Genomic DNA, 25,317 nt, shown 5'->3' with positions numbered 1-25,317 from the left:
TGGTGTGAAGGCATACATTGAGAAAATTTTGGATGGCCGGTAAATTTGGAGGATTTAAAGAGCCTTCGCCAGCGAGATGATGGTTCAGGGCATTTTTTAAGGTCTGATTAGCCCGTTCAATCACTGCCTGCCCTTGACTATTATAGGGTATGCTGAATTTGTGGATGGTGCCCCATTTCTTAAGAAAGGCAGCAAAGGCCGAGCTTGTGTAAGCCGGCCCATTGTCGGTTTTTAATTCCTCAGGGCAACCAAGCACCGAGAAGGTACGAAGGCAGTGATTAATGACATGTTTAACAGTTTCCCCTCTCTGGGGAGAAGCCATGATAAAGCCTGAATAGGTGTCAATGGTAACATGCAAGTAGCACCAGGGTTTGAATGGTTCAAACCGGGTGACATCCATTTGCCATAACTTGCATGCCTCCGTCCCTCTGGGGCTTACCCCCAGGGGGAGGCTATGACCTTGTTTGCTGCATGTGGGGCATTGTTGAAGAATTGCAGCAGCTTCAGTTGCTGAGAGTCCGAATTGTTTCATTAGTGCCTTTTTATTCTGATGAAAGTATGCATGGCTCTCCCATGGAGTGGATTGTGAAAGGGTAAAAACCTCTGCTGACAGAGAAAGAGCGGAGGCTGCAGCATCAGCCCGTTCGTTGCCCATCGTAAGGGGCCCAGGGAATGGCTGATGGCTGCGAATATGCGCCACGAAAAAAGAGTGGTGCCGAGTAGCTATAAGCTGTTGCAGTGCTAAGAAAAGACTTAATAGAGCAGGGTCAGTGGAAGGGGAAATATAGGCTTCATGGATAGTTTTTACGATCTGAGTAATGTAAAGGCTATCCAGTATGAGGTTAAAAGGCAAAGAGGAAAAGTGTTGAAAGGCAAGAATAGCGGCTGAGAGTTCTGAGCGCTGTGCACTGGTTTGGGGACCAGTTATCTTGGTAACCCAAATGCCATTTTGCAGCCAGGCGCAAGCTCCATGAGTCTTTCCCCCATCCGCAAAGACAGTGGGGGCGGAAGGCAAAGGAGCGGACAATCAAGGTCGCGAGAAAGAGATTGGAAGTTGTATTAAGAGTTTTAAGCGAAAATCACTCGAGGGGTGACATGAGACAGTCCCACACCATTCATTGGTTGCCCATTGCAAAGATTCTGAAGTGGTCAAGTATTGCTCCCATGCGTGAAGTGGGAAAGGAACATATATTACAGTTGGCTCTTTTCCAATCATCAATTTAGAGCGGAGACAGCCCATTATTAGCAGTTGAGCAATCTGATCAATTTTAGGCACTATAGTGTTTCTTGGAGTGTGAGCTAGATGCAGCCATTCCACTATTAGTGCCTTAGTGTATATTTTTTAGATGAGCGCTCCTGTGGGCAGCAATGGGGTATTTAAAACAACCAATTCAAGCTGTTGTCCATGCAGCAATCCACCCAATTTTTGCTAATTGCTTCCTGGACCAGCTGTAAGGATGCAAGTTGGTCTTCTTCCTGCTCAATTTTGTCAGCGGGGTGCTTCCCCCCACTGAGCGCAGCAAATAAAGGGGTCAACTGGCTTGTGGTAAGCCCCATATAGGGGCGTGCCCAATTGATTGTTCCCAGATATTGTTGTAATTGCACCAGGGTGGTAACCCTGGGGAGAGCAATCCTGGGTAATGTGGGAACCAACCTGGCCAGTGACAGGCGGTGACCCAGGTATGAGAACAGTGAAGTGGTTTGAATTTTTTCAGGGGCAACTGTCAATCCCCCCCGTTTGAGAATGCTGGCGAGCTCTGGGAAAATGGCCTCGCCTGAGCCCTTTGGGCCGGGGGCCGCTACCAGGATGTCATCCATATAGTGGTACACCAACAATTGGGGGTGCAATTCCCGAAAGGGCAACAGGATTTGATGCACGTAATGCTGGCACATCGTGGGGCTGTTAAGCATTCCCTGGGGAAGGACAGTCCACTGGTAACGAGCATTAGGCATGGAATTATTTGGCTCAAGAAGAGTAAATGCAAAGAGTTGCCTATCTTTAGGATGTAGAGGGATAGAGAAAAAGCAGTCCTTAAGATCAATGACCATGAGATCGTAACTTTGGGGTATCAGATTGGGGTTGGGTAGCCCACACTGCAGGGGGCCCATAGGCTGTATGACCTTATTAATAGCTCGCATGTCTTGTAACAAGCGCCATCTGCCGGATTTTTTCTTTAGCACAAATACTGGAGTGTTATACAGACTAATAGAAGGTTCCAAGTGCCCTGCCTGTAATTGTTCCTGAACGAGGATTTTTAAGGCGTGCGATTTTTCCAAGGGCATCGGCCATTGATCTACCCAGACTGCTGTTGAAGAGGTAAGGGTAAGGCATAGAGGAGGAGGCAGAGTCATTCAATAGTGAGTGTGGTAGTCAACCGAGACATCAGGTCTCGTCCCCACAGGTTGACATGGAGAGGCAGAACAACAGGTTTAAGATAGATTACAGAGGAGGTGTTAGCAGAGGATACGGTGAGCCAATGGCGGCTGGTGCGGGCGAGCTGGGATCCCCCCACTCCTTTCACTGGGGGGAAGGTTCAGTGTCCCAGTCCACAGGCCATTCCTCCAAGCGAATGACCGTAACATCCGCTCCCGTGTCAAGCAGGCCAGTAAAAGGTCGGCCATTAAGCAAGAAGGTAGCATATGGCTTAGCTGCTTTTACGGTCTGTTCAATAGCAAAAAGCTTCGGGTTAGAGTATTGCATAGCCGGGGTGATAGGGATAGCATGAGCAACCAATTGGCCCGCCGAAATAGTCAAAGGAGTGTTAATAGTAAAGATAAGCCCGATGGAGGTAAGATCCTTCGGATCAGTTAGAAAAGGGGAAGCCAAAATGCCCTGGGTAACAAAGTCCCTATCGGGGAAAACCAAAAGCAGTAGCAAAGGCAGCGGAGAATCAGAGCGTAGCAGCAGGAAATAATTATGACCTGGCAGACTGACAGAGATCATTTCTGAGGCCTTTAGGGGTAATCACTGTGGAGTGGGTTCAGCCTTTGTAGTGGGGCTAGCTGAAGGCCCCACATCTAGTTTCCCTGGTCTGCGCTTGGTATTGGATTGGATCTGCATTGATTCGCCCAATGGTAACCCTTTTTGCATCGGGGGCAGATCGTTCTGGGTTTAGTTCCTTTGTCACGGCGAGCGCCCGCCCCCCTGGCCGTGGGGTTTTGTTGTTGACGTGGCGCTCGACACTGACTACGGAAGTGGCCGGGCTTCCCACAATTGAAGCAGTTTCCATTCCTGCTTGTTGTTTGCAATGCTGCCGCAAGAGCCTTCATTTGGTATGCCTGGGTTCCAACCATGCGGCATGCTTTGATAAAGTCTGCCAGGGTGGAAGCAGGGTTGGCAGCAATGGGTCGGAGGACTCCCTGACAGTCACAGTTAGCGTTTTCCATGGCCAATTTCAAGATCAACTCAGCTCGGGCCTCTACGTTGTCAATCTGTCGGATCAATGCTTTTTGCAACCTGTCAATGAACTCCGGGTATGGTTCGTTTGGACCCTGCATTATTTTTGAGAAAGACTTTGTGGGGCTGCCTACGTCGTCCACCTTTTCGAAGGCGGCCGCCGCAGCTTGCCCCACCAAGTCCAGAGCTTCATGAGGGGTGGTAGCTTGTAAGGGACCGGTATCAAAACCGGCGTCCGCCCTAAGATGCCCCGCGGTCACATTTTGCGGGAGAGCGCCCCTTGCTACAATATTGTTAACCTCCCTGTAGTATTCAGAATTCCATATAGCGTATTGAGAAGGAGTGAGTATCATGCCAAATAGCAATTGCCAATCTGCTAGCACCATGGGGGGGCAGTCAACAGACTTCTAACTAAACCCCTGGTGTATGGGGATTGCACGCCATACAGAGAAACGGCGTTTTTAAGTGTCTTAACAGTTTTAAAAGAAATGGATTTGTAAACCGGGGCCTGGGGCCCCTGTGGATTAGCCTGGTTAGGTGTGTACTCAACAGGGAGGCAATGCTGAGCCAGATCCATTTCCCCTTCTTGTTGTGCCATTTCCAAAGCAGCGGCAAAAGCGCTCCGCCAAGGCATAGGGCAACCTAGCGATGGCGGAGGGGGAGAGGGATTTTCTGGGGTGGTTGGCACAAAATGAATTTCAGGGCCCTCGTATGGCGGCGGGGCCGCGGGGGGCGGCAAAGGCTTCGCAGCCTCTGTGATCATGACCAGACCCTCCTCATGAATTTGGAGGCATTTGATAAGCAAACGCCATGTTGTTAAAACGCCCGGAGGGGCTCGGGGTTCCTCATGGACGTAGGTGCCCAATTTTATCCATAAGGAGAGCTTTAAAGACCCTTTTTCCGGGTATATTGGACAGTGATTTTTGACATAAGTCAATAAGTCAATTAAATGCTTTCGAGGGGGAATGGGAAGCGACTTCCCCGTCGCTTGAATAATTACACTAGAAGATTTACAGATATCCCGAAGTTCATGAAGGTGCGCTACCTGTTCCTTCGAGAAACCCGACCCCATACTCACGAAATGAGAGGGTGCTCCGTTTGCTGACGGCCCTCCCTGGGTGCGAGGCTTCTCCCAGCATGGGGGTGAGATGAGGTGGGCAACACGGATCACGTCGGGGTCACCAGATGCGATTTCTCCGCGGGTCGTCCATGAGGCCAATGATGAAGGAAGACTCGGAGGCAGGTCTTTCTCGGGATGAGATGACCCGGAACAGAGTCCGGAGGCCTCTTTTATTGAGCATACACAAGGAAAGGGTTGAGTCACATGGTCTCTGTGGACCAATCATGGTTGTACAAGTCTATGGTATATGGTAACTCATTTACTACCATGTAGACCTCTGAACCTAGAGAATGCCCATAGTCAGCAAAAAAATCTTTTACTAGCATGCAAACTTCTGACCCCTAGTTAATACTGCAGAATCAGCATGCAAACTTTTGACCCCTAGTTAATGCTGAGAGTTAACAGGTTGTGACCTCTGCCCTACTTAGTGCTGAGAGTTAACAGTTTGTGTTAGTCACCTTATGGTGAATGATTACTGATGTTGTATACGTGTTCCAGCATAGCTATGCATGCCTACACTTATGTTACAACAGCCATGTTGGCTTCTTTGACTCCCATCTGAATCCCACCTGATGGAGGACATGGAATAAGGCTGCATCTCTAGAACAAACAGGACAACATTGTACATTGGCAGAGGGAGGATTTCTTTGTTTCGGGCTCTGGGATCTTCCACAACATCTCCAAAATGGCGAAGGTATGTTTTGGATCAGCCTTTGGCCTGGCTTCCTTTTCCTCCTCCTCCTGACCCGGAGAGCCTCAAAGGAGTCAATCTCACAGTGGCGACGGCATTCTCCCAAGATTGGGCTTTGGGTACCCCTCCCCCCAATGCGTAGGAGGAAGAAAGGGCAGCTGCCATGTTGGCTTCTTTGACCCCATCCGAATCCTACCTGATGGAGGACATGGAATAAGGCTGCATCTCTACACGATGTGCTGTCCCCCAATCTGGGTCAAAGTCTCAAGAGAAGGGCGTCAAAGCTCTAAGGCATCTCTGCATGGTCTCCTTTCCTTCTCTCCGATAGGCTTTTGGGAAGCATCTCAGCCCATTGCAGCTAACGCAGCTGCTCTTGGAAACCCTGGGGGCTTTGAACCAAGTGGACACTTACATCTCACACTCTGCGGGGCTGCTCCTCAACGCCATCCTATTAGAGTTTGGAAACGAGGAGGAAACGAAGGAAGTAAGGACATTGCAGTGTTTGGAGCAAAACGGATGAAGGAGATTTTGTAGAAAAAAAAGATGAGAATGGCTGAGACCTTTTTGGCTCAGTGATGACACTTCTGCTGGTTTTAAGAAGGCTAAGGCTGGATAGGAGGCCACTGAGCGATCCTAGGGCTGTTGAGAAAGTTGTCCAAACCTCCCAGAAGAAAGTAAGGGCAAAAGAAAGGAGCCATTTTTTTTCATGAAAAATAACATTTGATGAGCCAGTGTGCCAGTGGTGAAGGCTCCAGATGTTTTTATGGCTTTGTCAGCCGCCTTGAGTCGTCATGTGCGAATAGGCAGCAATATAAATCTCCTAAAATAAACCAATAAATAAAATATCACAGGCAGCTGGACAAATCAGGAATTTTTTTAAAATGTAGGGTAAACTTTGACATTGTGGGGGCCAATTTATTTTCCCCAATGAGTGGAAGTTATCATCCCTACTGCATCTCCAATGGAGACCAACACTGAATCTCATCCTCCAATCTCTCTTTTGCCATAGGTACCCATGATCTTGAAAGAGATTTATGACCGTCTCCTAAATATTACCCACCCAGCAACAAAAGACCTAACCCTCAAGTTGGAGAATTCTGGGAGTTGGAGTCCTCACCTCTTCAAGTTGCCAAGAGGGAGAAATACTGATGGAGACCAGAGTTTCCCAATCTGAGCAGCTTTCAGATGTGGGGACTTCAACCTTCTCAGGCCAGCAGAGTTGAAATCCACACACCTTAAAGTGTCTGAGATCAAGCAACACCAATCTGGATTTTTAATAAATATGGAGGGTGATTGATGGTGGTTTGGTGAAGCTGAAGAGAGTGGCAACCTTCATTCTCTTACACCTCATCTGGCACTTCTCCAGCTCTCTGGAAGGCCTCAATGATCATCTGCAAGCTCACACACTCTTTTAGATGAGAACACAGTTGTTGTGAACTATTTCTAAGACTTTTTGATAAAATTAGAATTCTTCAGATGGTACCCAGGCGATCTTTGTGGGAGAAAAAGAGAGAAGGGGGGTAGGGTAGGAGAGGAAGAGGGAGAGGGGGTGGTGGATTAGTTTGTTGTGATTTGGTTGACGTACATCAGCAAAATAATTCCCCAGGACCGGAATAAGATTGACAGCTTTCCATCCATAGGTTTGAGCATTCAGATGCCGGAAAAGGAACTGAAGCGTCCAGAGTGATTCTTTTGCTACAGACTTGTCTGGGTGACAAGCACAGTTGACCACAGGGACTAGCACCGGCTCTAACATCGTATTCTGCAGGAAGGAGGGAAACGAGGGAACGATTAAACATGGTCACTGGAGTTCTCTGAGTCTAGGAATGACAAACACAGTCCACTCTTGCTGGCTCCCAGGAGGAAGTACAGCTGCGTGACCAGGGCGAGGAGCCGGTTGGAGAATTTGTTGGGGAGGAGCTCAGCAGCGTTCGGGAGGGACAGGAGGAAAGGCGGCCTAGAAATGGAATGAAGGGAGAGTCACCTTGGGCTCCCCAGTTTACTTAGATTCACCACCTTCTTCCTCTTCCCCAGAATCCCTTGCAGGGTAGAGTCTGGCCAACTGAACGGAGCTGAGGGTTTACTGGCCAGATGCCCTTCCTGTTGCCAATGAGGAGTTTTGTTTGACAGATTCATTCTCATTGAGCCCAGGAAGAGAAACATCTGCCTCCACCTAAAAAGGAGGAGGGGCTTATGCCAAATGACGCTCCAATTTTAGCCCCAGCAGTTTTCCCACTGCCTCCCTCTCCCCTTCCCCTAGGTGTTCCCCACCTCTATATCCAAGGGAAAGAGAGCCACCAGTGGAGGGCTTACAGCAATGGGCATGAGGGACTTGCTGTTCCTCCTTGAGAAGGCATCGGTGCTGGGGTCTTGGTCTTCCAGCCTTTTCATGAGGGGCTTCATGATCTTGAGATTGGCATAAGGGTCTTCAGCCAGCACCTCCCAAATCTCCCTGGCATTTCTGCGGAGGGGGAGAAACCGATTGGGAGGGAATCAGATCCTTTCCCCATTTCGGAAGAGACGGCCAGCCAGAGAGATGGCCAGGCTCCACACCTGTCACTCTCTCTCTCTCTCTCTCTCTTCCAGCTCCATTCCCTCTTCCCCCTCGGAGCTCCTAGGTTGCTTCAATGTTGCTTCTGCCTCCCACACTGCCTCCTCCCACCCCCTCTGATTCGGCTACTGTGGCAGACAGATCCCAACAATAAATCAAGGACTACCAGCCTCTGGAGACAGGTTGTTTCCTGGCCATTCCAGACAGAGGAAGAAAATCCAGGCACTTCATCTCACCATTTGTGGCAGAGCTTTTCCTTCTGTTCCTCTCAAAAGCTCTCTTGGCTCCAGCTGATGCAATCCGGATGGTCCTTCTTAGGTGCTTCGTGTCTGTCCCAGCTAGAAAAGTTGAATCAATGATCCAATGCACCCTGAGGCAGAAGGGAGACCAACCCTCCCCTTGGAAACACAGAAAAACCTCTTCCTTCCTCTGCTCCTTCACTTCCTCACAACTTCTTTTTTGTTGTCCTTGTTGTTGTTGTTGTTGTTGTGGTTGTTGTTGTTGTTGTTGTTATTGTTGTCCAAGCAGATTCCTGTAGACCACAAAGTCCCCAGGGGGAAAATGAGTATATTGCAGCCCATCAGCAAGAAACCTTCAATGCAACAAAGCAATTCCCACTTCTAGTCTAAAGACAAGGTAAATATGCTGAGCTTTTCCCCTTTAAGCATGGCAGTTGTCTTAGACAAAGGTCAGAAGAGGACAACTTGCTGTGGCCAACTCACCACTGCCTACAAGTCATGGCCGACTAGCCACGGGTTAATTTAACAATTTCATTCTTTCCAATAATGTTAAAAATCATTTTTTTTGTAAATGTGTTTTATTTTCAAAACAAACATACAACTCCTCCTTCTTTACATACTGTAGAAAGTGTATCAGCTGGTTACAAAAAGCTTTTGTGCATCTCTTCCACCGTCATCAAATATAATTCATATTAATTCAAATATCTTAACTCAAATATTTATTATGTTACCATCATCATGCCTCCACTTTTATTTGACTATAGTTATCTAAATGTCCTTCATCCTAAAATATACCAAGATTTAATACAACCACATGCTGGCATTTCATTTACTTATTTGTAAAATCCTCCATTAACATTAAATCCTCATATCCTGTTTTAGCTAAACATCCATAATATTTAATATCAAAATTTTCTAATCCTTCATGTACATAATTTATTATTATTATCCTTTCTTTTTTTAACTATATCCTATATCATAACATTTTCCCCCTATTAGTTAAAACTTGTCTGTGTCTAATTTTGTTTTTTATTATTGTTATTAATAATCTTTATATATAGTCCAAAAATATTTCTAACCTTCCCTTCTCATATCCAATTATTACTTATCATAGCTCAACATTGTATACATTACTATCATTATCAATTTTTATTTAACTGTACCTATTATCACTGGATTAAACTAAGTTTAGCTAATTTTGAATTATACTCTTCCTTCTATCAACCTGTATCTCTCCAATAACAAAACAATCTTATATCTACTGCCATTTGTGGATCCAATTCTCCAAACTTTTTTTAAACAAGTCTGTACAAAGTCCTCTTTGACCTTCTTGTTTGTAGTATCTCTCATATAATGTTGACGCCCTCCTTCTGTTTCCTTTGCCAGCTTATCTTTAATTCTCAGCAGTGTTATCAAATATTTTGCAAATAGTATTTCATAGCCCATAAGTTCTTTAATGCTTTCTTCTCCTTCTATGTCCTGTCCTTTGAAATAAGTTTTCTCTCCATTTAATTCCTCTTTGAATATTCCATTCTTTCCTCCCTCAGAAATAAACCAATTGCCACGAATATCAACAGACTCAAACTCTTGCATTTCATTTTTTTGAATTTCCATCTTCTTATTTTGTATTTGATGAACATCCTCAGTTTTTTCATCACATTTTGTTGCCAAATGCACCAAATAGTCCAATTTTCTCTCAATTCTTTCCTCTGTATCAAACACCCTCTTGAAAGCTAAAAGTATCGCTTGAAGAGATGCTTGAAGAGACACTATGTTTATACGCAGTTGTATTTTTTCTTAGAAGCTCAGCAAGATTTAAACACTCGCAAGTAAAAACAAACTACAAAGGGACAGCTGTACACTCTTATCAGATCTTAAGCCAGAACAGCCAAGCAATAAAAGAGTCAAGATGTAAACAGCCAATTTGTAGCTGACAGAGAGTCAGAAGAAATGTTAGAGTAATCCATCCATTTGAAAAGGTTTACTTAGAATCAATCCATGTAAATAACATTTAGAAAGTAAGATAACCACTGTCCAGAACCAATTCAAAAATCAAAATTGCCGCTAAGTTCTTCTATTCTTTGATTTAAGTTAGTTTTAAAATTTTATAGGCAGTCCGTTTTTTAAAAAACAATAAAAGTTTCTCACCAGCTTAACATTTCTCCTCCATATTGCCCTGACTTTGTCAGCCTTGATAGACTGGAATTTTTATTGCCAACCGAAGACTTTTCCCTTGCTTTTCTCAGAGATTTGCGATTTCCCTGAGATCAGCAAGATGTAATCTCCCTGTTCACCATCTCTTCGGGATGATTTAGGTCAGTTGGAACCCCCCAGCAATAAAAGTGTCAAGTACAATCTCAGAGCTTTGAGATCGCGTGTCGTCTCGTCATAGAATCGGCTCCTCCAGCCAATGTTAAAAATCATTTTAATGTTTGTCGTATCATTTTCTCTCTCCTTTGGCATCTTTTATTTGATGCTTATTTCCACATTTCTTCGATGTTAGACAGACAAATGAATATTAGAATTACAGACTTGGAAGGAGGCCTCGGAGATCTTTTAATCCAACCCCTTGCTCAGGCAGAAAACCCTTTTCCATTTCAGGCAAATGGTTGTCCAATCTCTTCTTAAAAATCTCTAGTGATGAAGCACCCACAACTTCTGGAGGCAAACTGTTGCAGTGGTTAATTGTCCTCATTGTTAGGAAGTTCCTCCTTAGTTCTCCTTGATTAGTCACAGAATAACGTAATAAGAGAGTTGGAAGGGACCTCGGAGATCTTCTACTAAGATCTTCCACTAAGAAGTTTCTACTTAGTTCTAGGTTGGTTCTCTCTTTGATAAGTTTCCATCCATTGCTTCTCGTCCTGACTTCTGATCCCTTGGAGAAGAGGTTGACTCCCTCTTCTTTGGGGCCACCCCTGAGATATTGGAACACTGCTATTAGTGCAACTCTTGTTCCCTACTGAGTGGGCCATGGCGGGTAAGCCATGCTTAGTTGGAAATGGCCCTGTGCTTGACCAAACTTGCTCCTTTTCTGATCATCCTTTGTCCTGTTCTTCCTTTTCCTGGATGATGGGTGGAGCTCTCTCAGACTCACAAACTCTTTTTCCAACCTTCAGATAAACCTGTACAAATATTATGGCTTCAAATTGAGGAATACCAAGCAGAAGGACCTTGTGAAAGATCACCTCAAGAAGCTTCTGGCAATCACAGTTGCAGACGAGACAGACAGAGAGGTGAGTGGGAGTGGGCTACCTGTGGGGGCTGAGACCTCCAACTTTGTGGGGTCCTTGGTGCTCTCTGAGCTTGGTTATAAGAAATGTAGACCTTTCGCGACCCAACTAGGTCATTTCATCAGTTTTAGAAGTGAACAGATTTTGAAGAGGGGAGGGGAAGGGAGGAGAAGGGAATAGGAGAGGAGGAGGAGAGGGACAAGTGGGAGAAGGAGGGGGAGGAGAGAAGGAGAACTATGGAGTTTTTGGATGAGGAGGAAGAGGAGGAGGAGGAGGAGGAGGAGGAGGAGGAGGAGGAGGAGGAGGAGGAGGAGGAGGAGGAGGAAGACTGTGGGGTCCTTGGTGCTCTCTGAGCTTGGTTGCAAGAAATGTAGACCTTTTGTGACCCAACTAGGTCATTTCATCAGTTCTAGAAGGGACCATGACCTGGATGACTAAGAATCTCCATCTCTTTCCATCCATGGCTTCTTGTCTTGTCTTCTGGTGCTTGGAAAAAGAGTTTGAATTCTTTGTCCTGGCAGAACGCACAATATCTGCCTGACAGACGAATGAGGACATCAATCCTCTGCTATGCTCAAGCAGCCCAGGGAGCCTCCCCTGAAGACCTGGGTGTTTTCATCCAGTCCATCGTGTCTGAAATTCTCATCCAGTACTCCACCATGAACAAGGTAGGCTGGTTTCTACCCTCGTATCAGTGCTGGCAGGTCTGTTGCTTTCCTTTTGCTAGTTCCTTCATGTGTTGTTTACTGCTGCCTTGTTTGTCTGGGGTTAATCCCTGCTTCTCTGGATTTCAGTTGATGGTGAAAAAATATAAGAAACGTCTGTAAAAACCAATCAAGCTCAGGGAGCACCAAGGGCTCCACAGTTCAAGCCTGAGCTACAAATATCTCCTTTTGGTGAACAAAGACAACCTGACTGCAGTTCTTAGAGGTTGCTGCGGAGAATCCAGCCCCAAGTTATGCCTCCCATTCAGATCTACTTCCTGTTCCAATTGCCCTGGACATGATGAAATGCTAGGGGTTTCTTTATCTATGGTCATATCACATTCATTACACTCAAGGTGGTGCATTACCCTCTTTCTTCCTTTTCACACAACAACAACCACCCTGTGACGTGTGTTGGATTGAGAGAGAAGAACTGGGCCAGATGTGGACTCACCCAGATGGCTCTCATGCTGAAGGTGGGACTACAGAGATTGGCTCTGACAGTTTGAAAGTCAACTGACTTTCATGGCTATAGTGGCACTAGAACTCTCCATCTCTTGGTGATTGGCCCAAAGTCCATCAGCTGCCTCTCATGCCTAAGGTGGGACTAGAACTCTCCATCTGTTGGTGATTGGTCCAAAGTCTCTCAGCTGGCTCTCCTGCCTAAGGCGGAACTAGAACTCTCCATCTCTTGGTGATTGGCCCATAGTCTCTCAGCTGGCTCTCCTGCCTAAGGCGGGACTAGAACCCTCCATCTCTTGGTGATTCGCCCAAAGTCTCTCAGCTGCCTCTCCTGCCTAAGGCGGGACTAGAACTCTCCATCTCTTGGTGATTCGCCCAAAGTCTCTCAGCTGCCTCTCCTGCCTAAGGCGGGACTAGAACTCTCCATCTCTTGGTGATTGGCCCAAAGTCTCTCAGCTGCCTCTCCTGCCTAAGGCGGGACTAGAACTCTCCATCTCTTGGTGATTGGCCCAAAGTCTCTCAGCTGCCTCTCATGCCTAAGGTGGGAGTAGAACCTAGAATGTCCAAGAGATATTTTGATTGGGAGCCCCCCAGAGTTCAAGGAAAGATGGTAGGCTACATAAAGATTGGAATAAATAGATGCACTCTCTTCCTCCTGGTGTCTTCTCACCTCACCCTCTTCCCACTTGGGTTTCCAAGGACGAAGGCCTTCATGAGGTCCATCATCATGGTCACCAAAGCGGCTGCCCTAAGCAGAAGGCAAGACCTCCATCTACCTGAGAAACAGGAATTGGTCATCAAGGTCATCGTAAGTGGGGAGAGGAGGGGCAGGTGCTTCTGAGCGCATTTAAGTTTGAAAGAGAATTTGAACTGAATTGAATTCCAATCAATTGGGCTCCAAATGATTCTGTTGTGAAGTGGGATGGCTGTTAAGTGAATCTGCCCCATTGTATGTCTTCTCTTTCCACCGTTGTTAGCTGAATCACTGCCGTTAAATTAGTCGCACGATTGTTTCATGAAACTTGCTTCCCCATTGTTTTTATTATTAGTGTTTATTTTTATATACTAGGAGAGAAAGACAGACAGAAAAATAGATACAATACAGTACAATACAATAGTAGAGTTGGAAGGGACCTTGGAGGTCTTTTAGTCCAACCCCCTGCCTATGATGATAGATAGATAGATAGATAGATAGATAGATAGATAGATAGATAGATAGATAGATAGATAGATAGATAGATATGGATGGATAGTGAGAGAGAGTAAAAGAGAGAGAGAGACAGACAGATAGACAGATATTTAATATATAAAGTAGAATGACAAATAGAAATGGAAAATTAGGGGAAGAAAGAAGAAAAAAGGCATTGAGACTTTCTAGAAGAAACTACACAGCCAATGTCCAGAAATGCAGAGGGCGGAATTGTATAACTTTAAGAGCGGTGGATTCAACTCCCAGAATTCTCCGGCCTTCAGGGATTCTGGGAGTTGAAGTTCACAGGTCGTAGTGAAGCCCTAGTTACCCATCCCTGACTTAAACCATGGTCAGGAGACACTGCAAACTGCCATCAATGCAGGCTGGTTGCCAAGCGACCAAAATATGATCCTCTGATCCCTGAGGAAGAAGAGTCTAACAGGACTTCAAATCTGGGTCATGTGTTAGAATTAGAAGAACAAAGTTGGAAGGGACCTTGGATTCCTATTTATGTTGGTTTCAGTGTCCTGAAGTCATATAATCACCTTTTTACAAAGTCAAATGGGGAAACCAGATTCACTTACGTTACTAACTTATCAGCTGCATTTATTCACTTAAGAACTGTGGCAAGAAAGGTGATATAATGGGCTTAGTGAAAAAGTTACAATGGCATTGAAAAAAGTGACTGATGACCATTTTACACACTTAGCGACCATTTTCACACTTAGCGACCGTTGCAGCATCCTCATGGTCACGCGATCAAAATTTTGATGTTTGGCAACAGATTCGTATTTATGATGGTTTCAGGGTCCTGGGGATATTTGATCACCTTTTTACAAAGTCAAATGGGGAAACCAGATTCACTTATGTTACTAACTTGTCAGCTGCCTTTATTCACTTAAGAACTGTGGCAAGAAAGGTGATATAGTGACCAAAGTTACAATGACATTGAAAAAAGTGACTGATGACTATTTTTCACACATAGCGACCATTTTGAAACTTAGAGACCATTTCAGCGTCCTCATGGTCACGCGATCAAAATTTTGATGTTTGGCAACAGATTCGTATTTATGATTGTTTCAGGATCCTGGGGTCATTTTATCACCTTTTTACAAAGTCAAATTGGGAAACCAGATTCACTTATGTTACTAACTTATCAGCTGCATTTATTCACTTAAGAACTGTGGCAAGAAAGGTGATATAATGGGCTTAGTGACCAAAGTTACAATGGCATTGAAAAAAGTGACTGATGACCAGTTTTCACACTTAGCGACAATTTTCACACTTAGCGACCGTTGCAGCATCCTCATGGTCACGCGATCAAAATTTTGATATTTGGCAACAGATTCGTATTTATGAAAGTTTCAGTGTCCTGAGGTCATATAATCCACCTTTTGACAAAGTCAAATGAGGAAACCAGATTCCCTTATGTTACTAATTTATCAATTTCATTTATTCACTTAAGAACTGTGGCAAGAAAAGTGATATAGTGACCAAAGTTACAATGGCATTGAAAAAAGTGACTGATGACCAAATTTCACACTTAGCGACCATTTTCACACTTAGCGACCGTTGCAGCATCCTCATGGTCACGTGATCAAAATTTTGATGTTTGGCAACAGATTCGTATTTTTGATGGTTTCTGTGTCCTGAGGTCATATAATCACCTTTTTACAAAGTCAACGGGGGAAACCAGATTCACTTATGTTACTAATTTATTAACTGCATTTATTCACTTAAGAACTGTGGCAAGAAAGGTGATATAATGGGCTTTGTGACCAAAGTTACAATGGCATTGAAAAAAGTGACTGATGACTATTTTTCACACTTAGCGACCATTTTGAAACTTAGAGACCATTTCAGCGTCCTCATGGTCACGCGATCAAAATTTTGATGTTTGGCAACAGATTCGTATTTATGATTGTTTCAGGATCCTGGGGTCATTTTATCACCTTTTTACAAAGTCAAATTGGGAAACCAGATTCACTTATGTTACTAACTTATCAGCTGCATTTATTCACTTAAGAACTGTGGCAAGAAAGGTGATATAATGGGCTTAGTGACCATAGTTACAATGGCATTGAAAAAAGTGACTGATGACCATTTTTCACACTTAGCGACAATTTTCACACTTAGCGACCGTTGCAGCATCCTCATGGTTACGCGATCAAAATTTTGATATTTGGCAACAGATTCGTATTTATGAAAGTTTCAGTGTCCTGAGGTCATATAATCCACCTTTTGACAAAGTCAAATGAGGAAACCAGATTCTCTTATGTTACTAATTTATCAATTTCATTTATTCACTTAAGAACTGTGGCAAGAAAAGTGATATAGTGACCAAAGTTACAATGGCATTGAAAAAAGTGACTGATGACCATTTTTCACACTTAGCGACCATTTTCACACTTAGCGACCGTTGCAGCATCCTCATGGTCACGCGATCAAAATTTTGATATTTGGCAACAGATTCGTATTTATGAAAGTTTCAGTGTCCTGAAGTCATATAATCACCTATTGACAAATTCAAATGGGGAAACCAGATTCACTTATGTTACTAACTTATCAGCTGCATTTATTCACTTAAGAACTGTGGCAAGAAAGGTGATATAGTGACCAAAGTTACAATGACATTGAAAAAAGTGACTGATGACTATTTTTCACACATAGCGACCATTTTGAAACTTAGAGACCATTTCAGCGTCCTCATGGACACGCGATCAAAATTTTGATGTTTGGCAACAGATTCGTATTTATGATTGTTTCAGGATCCTGGGGTCATTTTATCACCTTTTTACAAAGTCAAATTGGGAAACCAGATTCACTTATGTTACTAACTTATCAGCTGCATTTATTCACTTAAGAACTGTGGCAAGAAAGGTGATATAATGGGCTTAGTGACCAAAGTTACAATGGCATTGAAAAAAGTGACTGATGACCATTTTTCACACTTAGCGACCATTTTCACACTTAGCGACCGTTGCAGCATCCTCATGGTCACGCGATCAAAATTTTGATATTTGGCAACAGATTCGTATTTATGAAAGTTTCAGTGTCCTGAAGTCATATAATCACCTATTGACAAATTCAAATGGGGAAACCAGATTCACTTATGTTACTAATTTATCAGCTGCATTTATTCACTTAAGAACTGTGGCAAGAAAGGTGATATAATGGGCTTTGTGACCAAAGTTACAATGGCATTGAAAAAAGTGACTGATGACCATTTTTCACACTTAGCGACCATTTTCACACTTAGCGACCGTTGCAGCATTCTCATGGTCACGCGATCAAAATTTTGATGTTTGGCAACAGATTCGTATTTATGATGGTTTCAGTGTCCTGAGGTCATATAATCCACCTTTTTACAAAGTCAACGGGGGAAACCAGATTCACTTATGTTACTAATTTATTAACTGCATTTATTCACTTAAGAACTGTGGCAAGAAAGGTGATATAATGGGCTTTGTGACCAAAGTTACAATGGCATTGAAAAAAGTGACTGATGACTATTTTTCAGACTTAGCGACCATTTTGAAACTTAGAGACCATTTCAGCGTCCTCATGGTCACGCGATCAAAATTTTGATGTTTGGCAACAAATTCGTATTTATGATTGTTTCAGGATCCTGGGGTCATTTTATCACCTTTTTACAAAGTCAAATTGGGAAACCAGATTCACTTATGTTACTAACTTATCAGCTGCATTTATTGACTTAAAAACTGTGGCAAGAAAGGTGATATAGTGACCAAAGTTACAATGACATTGAAAAAAGTGACTGATGACTATTTTTCACACATAGCGACCATTTTGAAACTTAGAGACCATTTCAGCGTCCTCATGGTCACGCGATCAAAATTTTGATGTTTGGCAACAGATTCGTATTTATGATTGTTTCAGGATCCTGGGGTCATTTTATCACCTTTTTACAAAGTCAAATTGGGAAACCAGATTCACTTATGTTACTAACTTATCAGCTGCATTTATTCACTTAAGAACTGTGGCAAGAAAGGTGATATAATGGGCTTAGTGACCAAAGTTACAATGGCATTGAAAAAAGTGACTGATGACCATTTTTCACACTTAGCGACAATTTTCACACTTAGCGACCGTTGCAGCATCCTCATGGTCACGCGATCAAAATTTTGATATTTGGCAACAGATTCGTATTTATGAAAGTTTCAGTGTCCTGAGGTCATATAATCCACCTTTTGACAAAGTCAAATGAGGAAACCATATTCCCTTATGTTACTAATTTATCAATTTCATTTATTCACTTAAGAACTGTGGCAAGAAAAGTGATATAGTGACCAAAGTTACAATGGCATTGAAAAAAGTGACTGATGACCATTTTTCACACTTAGCGACCATTTTCACACTTAACGACCGTTGCAGAATGCTCATGGTCACGCGATCAATATTTTGATGTTTGGCAACAGATTCGTATTTATGATTGTTTTATTGTCCTGAGGTCATATAATCACCTTTTTACAAAGTCAAATGGGGAAACCAGATTCACTTATGTTACTAATTTATTAACTGCATTTATTCACTTAAGAACTGTGGCAAGAAAGGTGATATAATGGGCTTTGTGACCAAAGTTACAATGGCATTGAAAAAAGTGACTGATGACTATTTTTCACACTTAGCGACCATTTTGAAACTTAGAGACCATTTCAGCGTCCCCATGGTCACGCGATCAAAATTTTGATGTTTGGCAACAGATTCGTATTTATGATTGTTTCAGGATCCTGGGGTCATTTTATCACCTTTTTACAAAGTCAAATTGGGAAACCAGATTCACTTATGTTACTAACTTATCAGCTGCCTTTATTCACTTAAGAACTGTGGCAAGAAAGGTGATATAGTGACCAAAGTTACAATGGCATTGAAAAAAGTGACTGATGACCATTTTTCACACTTAGCGACTATTTTCACACTTAGCGACCGTTGCAACAACCTCATGGTCACGCCATCAAAATTTTGATGTTTGGCAACAGATTCGTATTTATGATGGTTTCAGTGTCCTGAGGTCATATAATCACCTTTTGAGAAAGGCAAATGGGGAAACGAGATTCACTTATGTTACTAATTTGTCAGCTGCATTTATTCACTTAAGAACTGTGGCAAGAAAGGTGATATAATGGGCTTAGTGACCAAAGTTACAATGGCATTGAAAAAAGTGACTGATGACCATTTTTCACACTTAGCGACAATTTTCACACTTAGCGACCGTTGCAGCATCCTCATGGTCACGCGATCAAAATTTTGATATTTGGCAACAGATTCGTATTTATGAAAGTTTCAGTGTCCTGAAGTCATATAATCACCTATTGACAAAGTCAAATGGGGAAACCAGATTCACTTATGTTACTAATTTATCAGCTGCATTTATTTCACTTAAGAACTGTGGCAAGAAAAGTGATATAGTGACCAAAGTTACAATGGCATTGAAAAAAGTGACTGATGACCATTTTTCACACTTAGCGACCATTTTCACACTTAGCGCCCTTGCAGCATCCTCATGGTCACGCGGATCAATATTTTGATTGTTTGGCAACAGATTCGTATTTATGATGATTTTGGTGTCCTGAAGTCACATAATCAACTTTTGACAAAGTCAAAGGGGAGACCAGATTCCCTTATGTTACTAATTTATCAGCTGCATTTATTCACTTACGAACTCTGGAAGAAAGGTGATATAGTGACCAAAGTTACAATGGCTTTGAAAAAAGTGACTGATGACCATTTTTCACACTTAGTGACCGTTGCAGCATCCTCATGGTCACCCGATCAAAATTTTGATGTTTGGCAACAGATTCGTATTTATGATGGTTTCAGTGTCCTGGAGGTCATATAATCCACCTTTTGACAAAGTCAAATGAGGAAACCAGATTCCCTTATGTTACTAATTTATCAATTTCATTTATTCACTTAAGAACTGTGGCAAGAAAAGTGATATAGTGACCAAAGTTACAATGGCATTGAAAAAAGTGACTGATGACCATTTTTCACACTTAGCGACCATTTTCACACTTAGCGACCATTGCAGCATCCTCATGGACACGCGGTCAAAATTTTGATGTTTGGCAACAGATTCGTATTTTTGATGGTTTCTGTGTCCTGAGGTCATATAATCACCTTTTTACAAAGTCAACGGGGGAAACCAGATTCACTTATGTTACTAATTTATCAGCTGCATTTATTCACTTAAGAACTGTGGCAAGAAAGGTGATATAGTGACCAAAGTTACAATGGCATGGAAAAAAGTGACTGATGACCATTTTTCACACTTAGCGACCATTTTCACACTTAGCGACCGTTGCAGCATCCTCATGGTCACGCGATCAAAATTTTGATATTTGGCAACAGATTCGTATTTGTTAAATATTGGTTAATTATTCTGACTGTCAGTAACACCCTCTGAGCTCTCTGATTGGCTGAGAGCTCCAGAGGGTGTTGCCGACGCACTGTTATTGTTGATTGGCCGAGGGACTGACGTCAGCAGTTGCTGTCGCGTCCCCGGCCAGTGATTGGTTAAACAAGAATATAAATACCTTGGCGCGAGTTTTCCGTTCCTTGAATCGCCATCACTTGAATAAAGAGTCTGTTAGTTGAAATCCTGGCTGCGCGTCGTCCCTCCGTCAATCTTTAAAACTGGCGACGAGGATGGGATACGGCGATTCCACGCAAGCCTAGGTTTAAAGACAGAGAGTTTATTCCAGCTAGCTGCTGTAAGTCGCTGTCCGCGCCAGCACCGAACGCTGAGGAAAATTTTTCCTGTCACGACTTCAGTCCATCCGCTCCTCACAAGTCAGTTTAGCCAGTATGAATTCATTGCCGCCTTTCGCTCCTTTCGGCTCCGCCGGCGAATCCTGGGAAGGATTCATGGAGCGCTTTGAAACATATTTAATCGCAACCAAAAATCAGGCTCAAACGGATGAGGAGAAGTGCAGCTTTTTCTTATCATGCTGCGAACCCTCAATGTTTGCCTCAGCCAGAGCCATGGCTGCTCCCAGACCCGCATACAAATTGGGCTGGGACAACTTGATGGCCAAATTAAAGGGGCACTATGCCCCAACGCCATCCAAAATTGCCCGCAGTTTCGCATTCAGGAGGCGGGTACAGAAGCCGGGGGAGACGATCAGTCAATTTTTGGAAGCCCTGCGCACTGTGGCGGCCCAGTGCGATTTTTCGAACCTAGAAGAAAACCTAGTCGAGCAGTTTGTGTGCGGTGTGCGGGATGTACACTTAAGAAGCCGCATGTTCCGCCACCATGACATTACGCTGCTCCAAGCAGTCGAGATCGCCAGAGCAGCTGAGCTCTCGGAGCAATCGACCGCCGATTTGGAGCGGCTACAGCTGTCAACTAACCCGGCACCGGCCTCACAAGTGCATGACATTGACTATGATGATATAATCCCTTGTGAGGACCGGGAGCAAGACAACATCGATCAAGTCCGCGCACAACCACGGCGGAAGCCACCAGCTCAATCCACAGCCGCACCGCAAAACGCCAGGGTGCCTTGCCCTAGCTGCGGAGGCCGCCACGACCGCCAAACGTGCCAATTCAAAAATGCAATCTGCCGCCGCTGTCAGAGGCAGGGGCACATCGCCCAAGTGTGCCGAGCCTCCTTGCCGGCCCCTGCCTTCTTCCAAACTTCTGAGAGGACCAAGCAGCAACAGCGCCGCCAGCAGAGACCAGCTCGCAGAGGAGATGACTGCCACACTGTTTCCGAGCCGCAGGAAGTGGAGACTTCCATCAACCAGGCCTCCTCAGGCAACCGCAAAATCACGGCCAATGTCCACCTGGCAGGTCAGCCTTGCCAGATGGAGGTGGACTCCGGCTCCTCCCGATCGTTATTATCTTGGAACATGTTCTCAAACCTCTGCCCTACAGTTTCCCAAAATAAGTTAGCCCCATCCCGGGTACTCTTAAGGGACTACCAAGGGAAGTTGATCCCTGTTCTGGGATCCTTTCCTATCCCTGTTAGATATGGCAATTTCAAGGGAGAGCTGCCAATCATAATTGTAAAACACAATTTGCCGGCTCTTCTTGGCCTTGATTGGTTTAAGACACTGGGACTGTCCATCGGGGGGGTCCACCAAGTGAAAACTGCGACAATTGAGGACGTCCTGCAGGAGTTCTCTGATGTGTTTGATGGACAGCTGGGGTGTTATAAGGGAACCCCCATCTCCCTTAGCTTAGATCCTCAGATTGCTCCTATTAGGCTGAAAGCCCGCAGGGTGCCTTTTGCCTTAAGGGCCAAGGTTGACGCCGAACTTGACAAATTATTGGCGCAGGGTGTCATCGAGCCAGTCGATCATGCTCCATGGGAGACTCCCATAGTTCTTCCGGTCAAGCCGGATGGCTCGGTGAGAATCTGCGCCGACTACAAGTCGACGATCAACTTGGCCCTTCAGGCAAACCCCTATCCAGTCCCTGTTGTGCAACACCTGCTCCATTCCCTGGGGCAGGGTTGCATATTTGCCAAACTGGATATGGCGCAAGCCTATCAACAGCTCCCGGTGGATGACGATGCGGCGGCTGCCCAGACCATCGTCACTCATCGTGGGGCTTTTCGTTGTCGCCGCCTACAATTCGGCGTATCCGTGGCCCCGGGGATCTTCCAAAGTCTCATGGAGCGCCTGCTCCATGGACTTCCGGGGGTAGTGCCATATTTCGATGACGTTCTGATCGCTGCTACAAGCCGCTCAGAACTCATCGAAGTATTAAGGAAGGTCCTCTGTCGTTTCAGGGGCGCGGGATTAAAATTAAAAAGCAGCAAATGCTCATTTGCTGTCCCTAGGGTAGAATTCTTGGGCTTCTTAATAGATGCCCAAGGCATTCACCCTACACCCTCTAAGATTGCCGCCATTAGGAACGCCCCTGCTCCCACCTCCAGGGCGGAGCTACAGGCGTTCCTAGGGCTGCTCAATTTTTACGCCCCCTTTATTCCTCACAAGGCGTCACTAGCCGAGCCGCTGCATCGGTTGCTCGACCGATCCGCGGCCTGGCACTGGGGAAGCCGCGAAGCGCATGCGTTCGCGGCTGTCAAAGAGACGCTGACGTCATCGGCAGTCCTCATTCAATATCATGATGGGTTGCCTCTGACGTTGGCGTGTGACGCCTCCCCATTTGGAGTAGGGGCTGTCCTGAGCCATATCCTCCCTAATGGCTCAGAAGCCCCTGTGGCCTTTTATTCTCGGACACTCTCCTCGGCGGAGCGCAATTACAGCCAGATCGACAAGGAGGCTCTGGCTGCAGTGTCCGGGATTAAGAGGTTCCACGATTACCTCTATGGTCGGCACTTTACCCTTGTCACCGACCATAAGCCACTCCTTGGGCTTTTGGCGGGGGACAAGCCGACCCCCTCCATTCTATCCCCCCGCATGACTCGCTGGACGGAGTTCCTCGCAGCGTATTCTTACACGTTGCTGTACCGTCCAGGCAAACAGCTAGGGCATGCAGATGCCCTCAGCCGTTGCCCACTCCCGGAGACGGACACCGCCCCCGTTCCCTCTCTCTCAGTCCTCTCCATTGCCGCCTCCGGGTTCCCACTCTCTGCCGCGGACGTGGCGGCCCACACAAAGGCCGATCCGATCTTGTCCCAGGTCTCTTCCTGGGTTCTAAGGGGATGGCCAGCAGACAAAGTGGCAGAGGGCTTCCAGCCTTTTAAAAATCGCCAGGCTGAGATCTCCCTCCACGGGGGTTGTCTCATCTGGGGGGATCGGGTGCTGATCCCCACCGCACTCCGGCCACTGGTTCTGGATCTGCTCCACAAGGACCACCCGGGCATAGCACGAATGAAGGCATTGGCCCGTAGCTATGTCTGGTGGCCCTTGCTGGACACAGAAATAGCGGCCCATGTGGGCCGCTGCACGACCTGTCAATTATCCAGGCCCAACCCCCCAGCCGGGCCTGCTCGTGAGTGGGAGGCTCCGAGAGGCCCATGGTCTCGCCTCCACATCGATTTCGCCGGTCCCTTCCACGGCCAAAACTTCCTGGTAGTGGTGGACGCCTACTCTCGATGGGTGGAGCTAGTCCTCATGGGCTCCACCACAGCCGAGAGTACGGTCAGGGCCCTGCGGAGGATGTTCGCAACCCACGGGTTGCCGGACGTGGTGGTCTCGGATAATGGGCCCCAGTTCACATCCACCACCTTCCAGGAGTTCTTGGCCGAGCAGGGGATCCGGCATGCGCCCATAGCCCCGTACCACCCGGCCAGCAATGGCCGGGCGGAACGGGCGGTCCGCTCAGCTAAGGAGGCACTGAGCCGCATGGACCGGGGCGACTGGCAGGCGAGGGTGGCGGCTTACCTGCTAAGCCAACATTCCACCCCCTGCCCAACTACCAACAAAAGCCCCGCGGAGCTCTTGATGGGCAGGCGCCTGCGGACTTCCCTGGATAGGCTTCACCCGCTCTATTCAGGGGATCAGCCGAGCAATCTGGGGGTCCTCCCTCCCCGGTCCTTTAAGCTAGGAGATCCAGTGTGGGCTCGGTCGTTTACGGGGGAACCAAAATGGGTGCCGGGTGCTATCGTTGCCCTGACTGGCCCATGTTCTTTCAGGGTCCAATTGGCTGATGGAACCCAATGGAGACGCCACCTGGATCAATTGAGGAGGCGTCTCCCGTCGCAGGCTGGTGGCCGCGAACCCCTGAGCGACAACACCGCAGCCCCGGGGTTGCAATGTGAAGCCTTCGCCACTCCAGGCCTCAACCTGCACCAAGCACAAACCCCTCAATCCGAGAGACCACATCCATGGGCCTTTGCCACACCAGGCCCCCTCCTGTTTCAACAACAGCGTCCTCAATCCGACAGTCCGCAACCGAGGGCCTTCGCCACACCAGGCCCTGCTTACCCAAGCGCCGCCCAAGGGGTCGCCAATCCAACAACTCGATCCGAGGACGCACAGAGAATTCCCCCCACGACAAGTGACGCGCCCCCACGGCTACACCTACCGTTGCAGTTGTGCCCGCCTTCTGGGCCTTCCCGAAAGGGCGTGCCCCGGAGCTACACTCCCTTCGGGGAGGAGCTACCACGAGGAGGTCCTCCTCCGCCGACGACTTCTCCTGCAATGAGAAGATCTGGGCGGGTCCGGCGCCGCCCAGCATATCTTAAGGACTACGCATGCTCCGTTTCGGGCATGCGCAGAACTGGGGGAAAGGGGTGTTAAATATTGGTTAATTATTCTGACTGTCAGTAACACCCTCTGAGCTCTCTGATTGGCTGAGAGCTCCAGAGGGTGTTGCCGACGCACTGTTATTGTTGATTGGCCGAGGGACTGACGTCAGCAGTTGCTGTCGCGTCCCCGGCCAGTGATTGGTTAAACAAGAATATAAATACCTTGGCGCGAGTTTTCCGTTCCTTGAATCGCCATCACTTGAATAAAGAGTCTGTTAGTTGAAATCCTGGCTGCGCGTCGTCCCTCCGTCAATCTTTAAAAGTATTTATGAAAGTTTCAGTGTCCTGAAGTCATATAATCACCTATTGACAAATTCAAATGGGGAAACCAGATTCACTTATGTTACTAATTTATCAGCTGCATTTATTCACTTAAGAACTGTGGCAAGAAAGGTGATATAATGGGCTTTGTGACCAAAGTTACAATGGCATTGAAAAAAGTGACTGATGACCATTTTTCACACTTAGCGACCATTTTCACACTTAGCGACCGTTGCAGCATTCTCATGGTCACGCGATCAAAATTTTGATGTTTGGCAACAGAT

At 45.9% G+C, this 25,317-nt stretch overlaps 1 protein-coding gene across 1 annotated transcript in view; it reads left to right on the top strand.

Annotated features, from left to right (window-relative positions):
- The first annotated feature begins 5,202 nt into the window (after nt 1–5,202).
- Nucleotides 5,203–25,317, top strand: part of LOC148045370 (maestro heat-like repeat-containing protein family member 7) — a 43,105-nt gene continuing 22,990 nt past the window's right edge. The window contains exons 1-4 of the mRNA XM_087716136.1: nt 5,203–5,211; nt 5,537–5,692; nt 11,115–11,231; nt 11,750–11,896. Of these exons, the coding sequence (XP_087572262.1) occupies nt 5,203–5,211; nt 5,537–5,692; nt 11,115–11,231; nt 11,750–11,896 (429 nt within the window). The remainder of the gene's footprint in view (nt 5,212–5,536; nt 5,693–11,114; nt 11,232–11,749; nt 11,897–25,317) is intronic.

Source organism: Thamnophis sirtalis, unplaced genomic scaffold (genome assembly GCF_051295495.1).
Source record: "Thamnophis sirtalis isolate CommonGarterSnake01/CBP01778 unplaced genomic scaffold, rThaSir2_p1.2 scaffold_5, whole genome shotgun sequence".
Lineage (NCBI taxonomy): Eukaryota > Metazoa > Chordata > Lepidosauria > Squamata > Natricidae > Thamnophis > Thamnophis sirtalis.
This window is presented reverse-complemented; position numbering and strand designations above follow the sequence as displayed.